Below are 10,610 nucleotides of genomic sequence, written 5' to 3'. Positions count from 1 at the left end.
AACAATAACAACAACAACAACAACAATAATAATAATAATAATAATAATAATAATAATAATAATAATAAGGGAAAAGGGTCAAATAGGCCCTCGAACTTTAGCTTAGAAGTCAATTAGGCTCCTAAACTTTTTAAAGGTGTAATTACACCCATCAACAATTCATTTAGGTGCAATGAAGCCCAAAAACAAGTTAATGACCTGCTACCACAGGTCATTAAGGTTCAGGCCACCTTCCGGCGAATTTTCCAACAAAAAAAATGTGACTAGCAACCGACCTAGATTTGCCGAAAATTTCGCCGGTCACTTCTTTTGTCGAAAATTTCTCCGGTCACTTTTTTTTTTTTTTTTGCCGAAAAATTCGCCGGAAGGTGGCCTGAACCCTAATGACCTGTGATAGCAGGTCATTAATTTGTGTTTTGGACTTCATTGCACTTAAATGAATTGTTGATGAGTGTAATTGCACCTTTAGAAAGTTTAGGGGCCTAATTGACTTTTAAGCTAAAGTTCGAGGGCCTATTTGACCATTTTTCCTAATAATAATAATAATAAGTGTTGCAAAAGTCGCGCCTAGGCGCCTCCCGGCCGCGACAAGGAAGAGTCAATAAGCAAATCCATATGTTTCCTCCCAAAGCACACATCAAATAACTGAAAACATATTTTAAGTCAAAAACGTCATGTCATAACTTTATTTTCTCTGTAAATTCATTTAAATACTCATTAATGAGTAAAAACATTCTATAGCTAAATGTTTTCAAAATGATTAACGGAAGCTAAGAAAAGACTAATAATAAAGTGAAAAAAATGCAATACTTTTAATTTTAAAAAAATTTAAAATTACTTTAACCAAATGTGTACATCCTAATTAACTGAAGCAAATTAATCAAAATTTCTAAACCTTTAACCAAACCAAAATTTCTATTACTGAATTAAATGAACCAATTTTTTTTTCAGTTAATCAGTTGGTTAACCAATTAATCAAAATTGTTAATTAAATTTTGAAATCCTTAAAGTTATAAATAAAAATTAATATTACCTATTACATACATCAATACCTATAGAAAATTAATATTGTATAATATATACCTATGAGTTTGGTTTTTGAATTACCTATTACATACATCAATACCTATAGAAAGTTAATCAATGTATGTATGTATATATGAGTTTCTAATGAAATTTTCTTTAATTCGATTTTTAGTTGAAACTATCAACGCATACTTGCATGGCAATTTGGTACGCAACGTTTTACTACGAGAGCCACAAAAGCCAACTCGGACTCCAACTTGCTAACCTCATGCATATCCGCCAACCAACCAATATAATTCACTATAAATTACAAATTTTCAAATTCCAATTTCGTGGCAAAGGAAAAAGAATACCCCACACTACCTGCATACATATATGAATCCGAGTCGTCCCGGGACATAACTCAGTCATCGAAAGATTGAGTGCAGATATAGTGACTCAATAAATATCTGGATTCGAATCTTTAATGAGGGAGGATCTCAATCTTGGGATAAAAAATAAACACTCAGACCCTATGCCATTAAACACATCCCACAATTTACCTTATATATAGCATTTAAAGTGGTTATTTTGAGTGAGGTCCATTTTTTATTTAAGTTGGTCAAAGTGGATTCAATTTTCTTAAGTCAAATGTTTAATTTGATATATTATACGTCCAAAATAGATAATTAGTAAATGAGAAATTAATTATCAAATGTATATTTATTTAAGGTGAAAAAATGAAATTGAAAATGCTGGTTTTAAGTATCATTTGTTCCATATTTTTTTTGGTGAAGAAAGAGAGACTAAGCCTCAGAGTTATCTAATTCGGACGAGTGCGCCCCTGCACGAATGTAGTAAAAATGAAATTGAAAAGGCCGGTTTTAAGTATCACTTGTTCCATATTGAAGATGAATGAATGTAGTTTTTTTTTTTTTTTTGGTGAGTTGAATGAATGTAGTTTTGCACCAATATAAATATAATTCTCCTTTTAAGAGTATAATTATAAATTGTATAAAAGTCATGACTAGTATTACATTTTTAATATAAGTATTAAATTTATATCTTGACTAGATTTGTCTCACGAATAAATTTTATAAAGAATCACTCTTATTTATTTATTATTTAAATTCGGCACCAATTGCATTCTCGATTTATGTGATTTTCTTTCTCATGTACCAATTGAATTCATTCCAATGCAATTGGTTGCCGAATTTATGTGATTTTTTGTAAAGGACCATAGTTGGTTAACTTTTAAAAGTTAATGATCATGAATAGTTAACTTGGATCATGAATGTTAACAAAAATTGAAAGAGCATAACTAATTTAAAATTTTAAGAATAAATCTCATGTGCCATTAACTCTTTATAGTAAATAAGGCGTATACTTTTGACTTTTGAGCGTGGCATCGGAAAAAGTTGTAAAGTACACGTAAAACAATTGAAATGATATGGATGTAAATGTGGACAGGAGATGAGGAATATGAGATGTGTACATTAAAAAAAGGAAAACAAAAATCCAGAGAATCATTGTTATTGTTCAGAAAAATTATTATTATTATTATTATTATTTTGGATTTATTTCAGAAAAATATTTTTAAGGCTGAGAACTAAAATTGAATTGGTTGATTGGTAGAGTTGAATGCGCAACGGTCCATCTCAGGGCGAAATCTGGAAATGAAGCCCCACCACGCTCAACGTGGCATCACTTTCAGGTCACTCCACCTCCATGCAACGCCGCTCAACCGCCGTCCATTTCACCCGCCGGAAGTTCAGCACCGCCGAGACTTCCCGCGCCACTTGAGGTTTTCAGTCCGCTGCGGCGACACTCGGGCGGAGAGCGACTCGAGTAGTCAGGCGACGAGGGGGATGAGGAGGCGAGATGTGCTCGTCACGCCTTTACTCGTTCTCGGAGCTAGTGTGCTCCGTTCCGCGGTTGCGAGAGCGGACGAGAAGCCGCAGGAGAGTTCCGCGCCGCAGTCCGCCGCGGCGGCGGTGACGGCGGCAGAGGCTCCGTCGTCCGTGCCGAAGGCGGAGGAAAAGGAGGAGGTGATAAATTCGAGGATTTACGATGCGACGGTGATTGGAGAGCCGTTGGCGGTGGGGAAGGACAAGAGGAAGGTGTGGGAGAAGCTAATGAGCGGTCGGATTGTGTATTTGGGGGAAGCGGAGCAAGTTCCGACCCGTGATGATAAGGAATTGGAGCTTCAGATTTTGAAGATTTTGCAGAAGAGATGTGCTGAGGAGGAGAGGCGTATTTCTTTGGCTTTTGAAGCGTTTCCTTCTAACCTACAAGAACAACTGAACCAGTACATCTCTGGAAGGTGCAATATTTCATCTCAAACTACATTCATTGCAATGATTATTTGATTAGTTAGTTTACTTCTTGTCTTCTTATGATTATGGAATATTATATTGCTCATCTTTGATAAAAGAAAAGGGATGAAAAAAAAAATTATATAAAAATGATGTATTGAGAATCATATTTGATGGCAGAATTGATGAAGAAAGCTTAAGGTCTTATGTAACACATTGGCCGCCTGAGCGGTGGCAGGAGTATGAACCTCTGTTAACTTACTGCCGCGATAATGGTGTTCGGCTGGTTGCGTGTGGTTTACCACTAGAGGTATTCAAATGGTTGTCTCTTCAATGTTTAATATCAGGAAAAAGTTAAGATATTAAACACTACTTGTACATAGTATTGATGAAATTTATGAAAATAAGCTCTACCATTAACGGCAATATCTGTTGCTCCATATCTATATTTTCCAGCACAAGTATACTCTATGTTTACTTTCAAGTGTTGACAACACACATTGGATTTCATATATTATAATCTTTGTAATTAGGTCCAACGAACAGTTCAAGCAGAGGGTATTCGTGGCCTTTCTAAAGCAGATCGTAAGAAGTATGTCCCTCCAGCTGGTTCAGGCTTCAATTCGGGTTTTACTTCAATTTCACGCAGAGCATCTATTGATATAAAATTGCCGAACCAGTCCACTCCATTTGAATCAAGCTCATATTTTTCTACACAAGCAAGAGTGGTTGAAGAATATGCTATGTCTCAGACTATCTTACAAGCTGTTGCAGATGATGGAAACACTGGTTTGCTTTTAGTTGTCACAGGTGCAACTCATGTAATGTATGGATCAAGGGGGACAGGGGTGCCGGCCAGAATTTCCAGGAAGATGCAAAAGAAAAATCAAATTGTTATATTACTTGATCCTGAGAGGCAACAAATAAGACGAGAGGGAGAAGTACCTATTGCTGATTTCTTGTGGTACTCTGCAGCTCGACCTTGTAGCAGAAATTGCTTTGATCGTGTTGAAATTTCACGTGTGATGAGTGCAGCTGGCAGGAGGCGAGATGCCTTACCTCAGGTTAGTTTCTAATTGATCAGCGTCATCACCTCATAACTTGGTTGTAATAATATACTTGAAGCTGTTTTTTTGTCAATCTTTAATGCTTTAATGGGGTCAATTTTTCATTGCCTATAACCAAATTCTCAGTATTACATTTTGTCCTTTAAACAAAATAGGATTGCAAGGAAGTATGGGAGATAACTAACTTTTTTTTTTATTATGCATGTCTTTGGAAATTTACCAAAAGGAGCTTTGGACTGATCCATCTTATTGTTGCATTGAAATTATATGTTTTGCAGGACCTTCAACAAGGATTAGATCTGGGACTTGTATCACCAGAAATGTTGCAGAACTTTTTTGATTTAGAGCAATATCCTTTTATTTCAGAATTAACTCATCGTTTTCAGGTATCTATTCTCCCATCTATTGAGAAAAACAGGGTATTCTTCAATCAGTTACACGTCTCCCCAACCAATTCACCTTTTCTCTTCTCTAGTGGGTATAAAATAATGGAGAAACTCTTTTGATGCAGGGTTTTAGAGAGAGACTATTGGCGGATCCTAAATTTCTACATCGACTAGCTATTGAAGAAGCTATATCAATAACAACTACACTCTTAGCACAATATGAAAGGCGTAAAGAAAACTTTTTTGAAGAGATTGATTATGTTATAACAGATACTTTTAGGGGAATAGTTGTAGACTTTTTTACAGTGTGGCTTCCTGCCCCTACAATTTCATTCCTACCAGTCACTAATGATGTTGATGTGCCTGAAAGCATGGAAGCAGTTAAAGGTCTCCTGAACTCCATCCCAGATAACGCATTTCAAAAAAGTCTTGCAGGGAAGGACTGGGGTTTGAGTCATAGGGTAGCATCAGTGATTATTGGTGGTTTTAAATTGGCCGGTGTAGGATTCATTTCAAGTATTGGAGCAGTGGCATCCTCCAATATATTGTTTGGAGTACGCAAAATACTAAGCCCATCACTTGCTAGGGAACTACGGAATAAGCGATCTCCAATACTGAAAACAGCACTTGTATACAGCACTTTTCTGGGAATATCAGCAAATTTAAGGTATCAGGTAGGTTAACACTGAAACCTTTTCTCATATTTCTTTCTGCACCAAGGCTCATATTGTGTTTACTTTTTCAATTTAATTATCATGGTTAGCTTTGTTGCCATTTCTGCATAATTGATGAAAACGTCTGTTGCATAGAACTTAATAAAAGTAGTCTTACTGTTCCAGAGAGTATATAAATCTTGCCTGATTTTGTTAGTAAAAGTCTAAGAACACTGTCTTTATGTTCAGTTCTATTTCTTTTATCTTTTTATATGTATTACGGAGTACTAGACAACATAAATCTATGATGCAGATAATTGCTGGAGTAGTAGAGCACCGAATTTCAGACCAGTTCTCTGACCAGACTATACTTGTAAATATGCTATCTTTTGTCGCTCGAACAATCAACTCATACTGGGGCACCCAGGTAGATACAACTTAATATCCATTCATCTTCCATGCTTCTGATTTTTCAACCCTGTTCTTGCATGTTTAATTTATTTCACTGTTGATAACATCAACATAGTTGCTTATATTTGCAATTCTCTTCTTTCTTAACATGAGTTGATACTTACATTTCCCAATCTCCAACAGCAATGGATAGACCTTGCACGGTTTACAGGACTTCAAGCTCGAACAACTGAACCTGATCCCCAACTTAATCCAGAATCCTCAAATGCTGCAGTTGGTTGCAATATTGCCGCAGATGATACAAATATTGATGAAATCAATAATCAATAGTTACACTTTCCCTTTTCCAGCTTTATTGGAAGCTTCTCTCATAATATGTAAGCAAAAGTTTTGGTTCTTCATCTTCGATTTAAAATTTATACATTCCGTCAGATCCAAATTTTGTTAAGCACATTCTGAAATTTCAGATTTGCGTTCATATTGAACCACGTGATGTAAATAACAGATGGATATTGTATATTTGAATGATATAAAATTCACTGTTTGCTTCTCTTTTGCTCTAATGCTTTGAATTTTAAACTGTAATCTGTAGTTCTTGTAAAATTACTGAAGAATGGCACATCTTTATCTAAACCAAAAATCTGCCAAAAGTACAGGTTTATGATTTGCAAGTTAATCACCGATTCTCTCAGTTGCACTAAATTGGGACTATATTGGTATGGTATGCGTTGCAACATCTGATAAGTACTTCATTTGAGAACTGTCACCTCCGTTTGTATAAACTATATTGGTTGAAGCCTGCTATATAATACACCTGGCCTTATGTAGGTACGGGGACCAGCAACCAACAACATATTCATATAAGAACTGTCTCTAAACCAGTGCTAAAATTGCTTTGGTACACTAGACAAAGATAAACATTGAAATATGCTATGAGTCAATGATGGTTAATCATGCTTATATCCTGCTCCTCCTTTAACCTCTCCTGCAGCTTCTGTTTGGTTTTCTCAAAGGCTAGTTCTAAACTCTCCATCTGCATATGATTATGGATTTCAGTGATATTGAATTGTTGTTGATTCAGATTTGCATCAACAAAATGAGATCTCAACATTGTTGCAGAGAAACGGTAACTGTTCTTTACCTGCTGCCTGGCAAACCTATTGTGAATGAATAACCCACTGAATAGATCGAAACTGTGTTTTGAAGTGGTCTCCTTCTGAAAGTGGTACATAGTTAGACTCTTTTGTGATAGCATTACACTACTTTTGTCAACCAGAAGATGAAATGACTTCTAGATGCACAATTTCTTACCACTTGAACGAGCTTCTGAAATCCTCTTGTGTCTATTGGTGTGGATTCAACCTCCATCTCTGATAAGATCCTACTTACAAGTAAAAGACATTTGTTATGCGGTACTCTTCTATATCTTTATCTGTTATGCTCTATTCATTAGTTTGGTCGTTGCCAATGATTACAACGTACCTTCCAATTGTATGCGTGATAAATTGACTTCTTGCAGCCTGTTTATCATGCTCCTCGCAGGTCATTTCCAGCATTCTGCAGCCCTGCACAGCTCGTTACTGTATTGCTTAGAGACAGGAAAGTTTTCATGGAAACTTTAACTAGTGCTTAATTACCTCACTGGAAAAGATTTGCAGGAAACTAGAGCATAACGCTTCATCTCTAATCCGGACTCTGTCATACATAAAAGCCAAGTCTTTCCACCCATCTCTCCCGCTTTCTGGTCCAAACATCGGGTGAGTGCAGAGCAAGTCCGAGTCCTCGGGCAACACCTTTCACAGAGACATGCAGACATTGTAAGTATATATATAGCTATAAGATAAAACAACTTATAAGCATGAATAGAACGTTATGTTGTGCATATACTATATAAAACATAAATGTATAGTCTTGCTATTAGCTTAAACGTTTAGTTACCTGCAGAAGGATATCTCTGGGGTGTTCTTTTACTGACAGTACGTCGACAAAGAGTGTTTGCCGTCTCAGGCAATGAAATGGCATAGACTTGACAACTTGTTTTAGCGACAGGATTGATGTGCATATAAGTATAGCATCATTGTCTGATTCGAAAAGCGCAGCCATATCCCTATGTGCAAGCCAGACACAAGTTTACATGAAAACTTACATTCTTAATTTCTTACGTGTGACAGACAATCTAGTAAGACTTGGTTTCTTGTACCTGTAGAATGATGCTATTCCGAGATGTTTGCAGACTTCTGAGTAATCTGATCTCGAAGATGCTGTTATGGAATGGCCTTGTTTGATCATGGTTTTTGCCAGGAACTGGGCGAAAGGGCCAAACCCAACAATTCCAATCTTCATGGTTTGTTTCTGATGATGACAAAGAACAAGTAGACATGAGAGAAAAATGATGTGTTGATGAGGTTTTAAGGTAACACTAAACTGTAGTGATATGTATTGTCTGGAATGGGAGATCCTTGCACGTCTCTTCTTAGCAAAGGTTGGGGATCGGATATGGTTGATCCATTGGCACTTGGCAGATGCTGAGTAGAGTCTCACCCTCTCAGCTCAGCTCAAATTGTCTTGTTAAGATCTCAAGAAGCCATAAAATGGGATGGGGGAGAGGGGGGGTAAAAAGAATGATATTCTGAGTATAGTGTATGGTATTTTGCCAATTGTTATACCATTGACCAGGTTCAGTGGTTCACCTTGTAAGGTAGATTCTGGTCCTAAACGATGTATAAATTGTGTATTTTTAGTATTGGAATTGTGAACTTCTAGAATATAAATAGTGTTTCTAGAATATAAATAGTGTTTAATATTGTGTGACTTGAGTATTTGAAAGGAAATTGTGAATACAAAACAAGGTAATCAATTACATATATGTTGATATTGTGTGTTCGTAGTATACAAATTATGAATTTTTAAATGGTAAATTATGAATATTTAGACTCGGGCTCACCGAATAATTTGCGCATTAGATCAGAGATGCTATAATATTTTTGGATTTTAGGTTGTTCAACTTATAATAATATTATACGGAGTAATGTTGTTTTTTTGAAATGTGAAACACTTGAACATGGTGGCTGGATGGATAGAAGGAATGAGTCAGCTCAATCATCTGATCTGATGTGTCTGATTTCCGGCACCTAAATCCTAATCCACTTATTAAGGCAAAGATAACATCTACGTTCGCACCTCACGTCCACATTTTTTATTTTTCTTTTTAACTTTATTTTTTAAAAAATAATCTATATATATATATATATATATATATATATATATATATATATATATATATATATATATATATATATACTAGTATTTTACGCGCAATGCGCGATTGAGATAATGCTCAATGTTTTTTTTTAATAAATAAGTACTTTAAAGTATATCAAGACAAGATTATATTGGAGTTGTTCATGCATAGATAATTAAATGTTAAATTTGCGTATTTAAATATGTAATTCTAAGTTTAAAATGCAAGATAATATAGTAAAAGATTAATTATAATTGTCAATAAAATTATTGTATAGGTATGGTTGAAACCAAATACGGGACATAAGGGAGAGAAAATAAAAATTCCGGCATAAAATATTAAATATATACTAATATTGAAGAGCTAACTGCTGATTGTCAAACAAGGACATTGTGAGATAGTTTTGCACTTCAATTTTTTGTGTGATTTGAATACGCTTTTGTCAATAAATCCTCCAAGCAGTTAATATGATTGACTTAATTATATTTTTTATTTTTTTTATAACAATTATTATTATTATTATTACTATTATTATTATTATTATTATTATTATTATTATTATTATTATTATTATTATTATTATTATACCCTTAGGTCATTTTACATGTTAATCAGATAATTTTTTCAAATATCTTTTTACCAACCATTGATATAATTCACTAGTCAAATTCGCTAATATAATCTGCTAAAGCTAACCGCTAATTGCTGATTGTTAAACAAGGACATTGCGAGGTAGTTCTCACTTCAATTTGTTGTGTGATTTGAATACTCTCTTTGACAACAAATCCCTCAAAGTAGTTAATATGATAGACTTTATTAATTATATTTTTAAATTTTTCATGGTATTAATAAAATACTTGATAAATAAATATATATCATTATTTTGTATTATAACTTTGATATTTAATTAAAAAATAGTGCACAAAAAGGATAATATGGACAATGTAGTGAATATAATAAATTGATGAATTTGAATGTAAAGAATTTTTACATTGGAGAAATATAAAGACAATATAACTAATAAAATTATTTCTCTTAATTAATTTATTGATAATGAATAATTTTTTTTAATAAAGACATTGTAGGGACAATGTAGCGAATATAATCAATTGATGAATTTGAATATAATGTAAAGAATTTTTATATTGGAGAAAAATAAATACAATATAACTAATGAAATTATTTATCTTATTCAATTTATTGATAATGAATAATTTTTTTTGAATAAAGACATTGTAAACACATAATTCAAAATTAAAGAAATGCATATGTATTATTTTTTGTTGTAGCTACTAAATTATTATTTAATTTAATAAGAGTAAAATAGAGTACTAATTTTGCCAACTTTGATTGGGATGGGGTTCGAACCTAAGACCTTTCTTATTGAAATCAATGAGTAAGTTAACGGTGAACTAACAGAAATTAACGGAAAAGATAATATTTAACGGAAAATCATATTCATTAAGGATAAATTAGGAAATCTAAAGGAAAAATTAAAATCTGATCAATCTGAGCCATTCATCTGATTACAA

At 34.0% G+C, this 10,610-nt stretch overlaps 2 protein-coding genes across 3 annotated transcripts; one reads left to right on the top strand and one right to left on the bottom strand.

Moving 5' to 3' along the window:
• The first annotated feature begins 2,580 nt into the window (after positions 1-2,580).
• Positions 2,581-6,387, top strand: LOC109154995 (protein RETICULATA-RELATED 6, chloroplastic-like). Its single transcript, XM_019302734.1, has 7 exons — positions 2,581-3,328; positions 3,501-3,630; positions 3,854-4,384; positions 4,666-4,773; positions 4,899-5,447; positions 5,740-5,853; positions 6,021-6,387. Exons 1-7 carry the CDS (start codon positions 2,682-2,684, stop codon positions 6,165-6,167), a joined length of 2,226 nt encoding a protein of 741 aa, XP_019158279.1. The 5' UTR covers positions 2,581-2,681; the 3' UTR covers positions 6,168-6,387.
• A 202-nt stretch (positions 6,388-6,589) lies between these two features.
• On the bottom strand, positions 6,590-8,915 carry LOC109154996 (arogenate dehydrogenase 1, chloroplastic-like). 2 transcript variants are annotated; one of them, XM_019302735.1, is made up of 8 exons: positions 8,893-8,915; positions 8,038-8,250; positions 7,776-7,944; positions 7,475-7,630; positions 7,320-7,402; positions 7,149-7,218; positions 6,979-7,053; positions 6,590-6,870 (listed from the first exon to the last, which is right to left on the bottom strand). In XM_019302735.1, the coding sequence occupies exons 1-8, from the start codon at positions 8,898-8,900 to the stop codon at positions 6,775-6,777; spliced, it is 870 nt and encodes a 289-aa protein (XP_019158280.1). In that variant the 5' UTR covers positions 8,901-8,915; the 3' UTR covers positions 6,590-6,774. The 2 variants fall into 2 exon arrangements, with proteins under 2 accessions (XP_019158280.1, XP_019158281.1); XM_019302736.1 differs by lacking the exon at positions 8,893-8,915 and having other exon boundaries at positions 8,038-8,410.
• Positions 8,916-10,610: the final 1,695 nt, after the last annotated feature.

This window comes from Ipomoea nil, unplaced genomic scaffold (assembly GCF_001879475.1).
Source record: "Ipomoea nil cultivar Tokyo-kokei standard unplaced genomic scaffold, Asagao_1.1 scaffold2662, whole genome shotgun sequence".
NCBI lineage: Eukaryota > Viridiplantae > Streptophyta > Magnoliopsida > Solanales > Convolvulaceae > Ipomoea > Ipomoea nil.
The sequence above is the reverse complement of the archived record's forward strand: the minus strand, read 5'-3'. Positions and strand labels throughout refer to the sequence as shown.

Bases quoted from the DNA above. Each gene is read 5' to 3' on its own strand.
- LOC109154996 (XM_019302735.1), bottom strand. The intron at 7,054-7,148 runs GTAAGAAATTGT...TACCACTTTCAG, and splicing joins TTCAGAAGCTCGTTCAAGTG to AAGGAGACCACTTCAAAACA. The intron at 6,871-6,978 runs GTAAAGAACAGT...AATCATATGCAG, and splicing joins ATAGGTTTGCCAGGCAGCAG to ATGGAGAGTTTAGAACTAGC.
- LOC109154995 (XM_019302734.1), top strand. From the start codon at position 2,682: ATGAAGCCCCACCACGCTCAACGTGGCATCACTTTCAGGTCACTCCAC. The intron at 5,448-5,739 runs GTAGGTTAACAC...TCTATGATGCAG, and splicing joins CAGCAAATTTAAGGTATCAG to ATAATTGCTGGAGTAGTAGA. The intron at 5,854-6,020 runs GTAGATACAACT...AATCTCCAACAG, and splicing joins ACTCATACTGGGGCACCCAG to CAATGGATAGACCTTGCACG.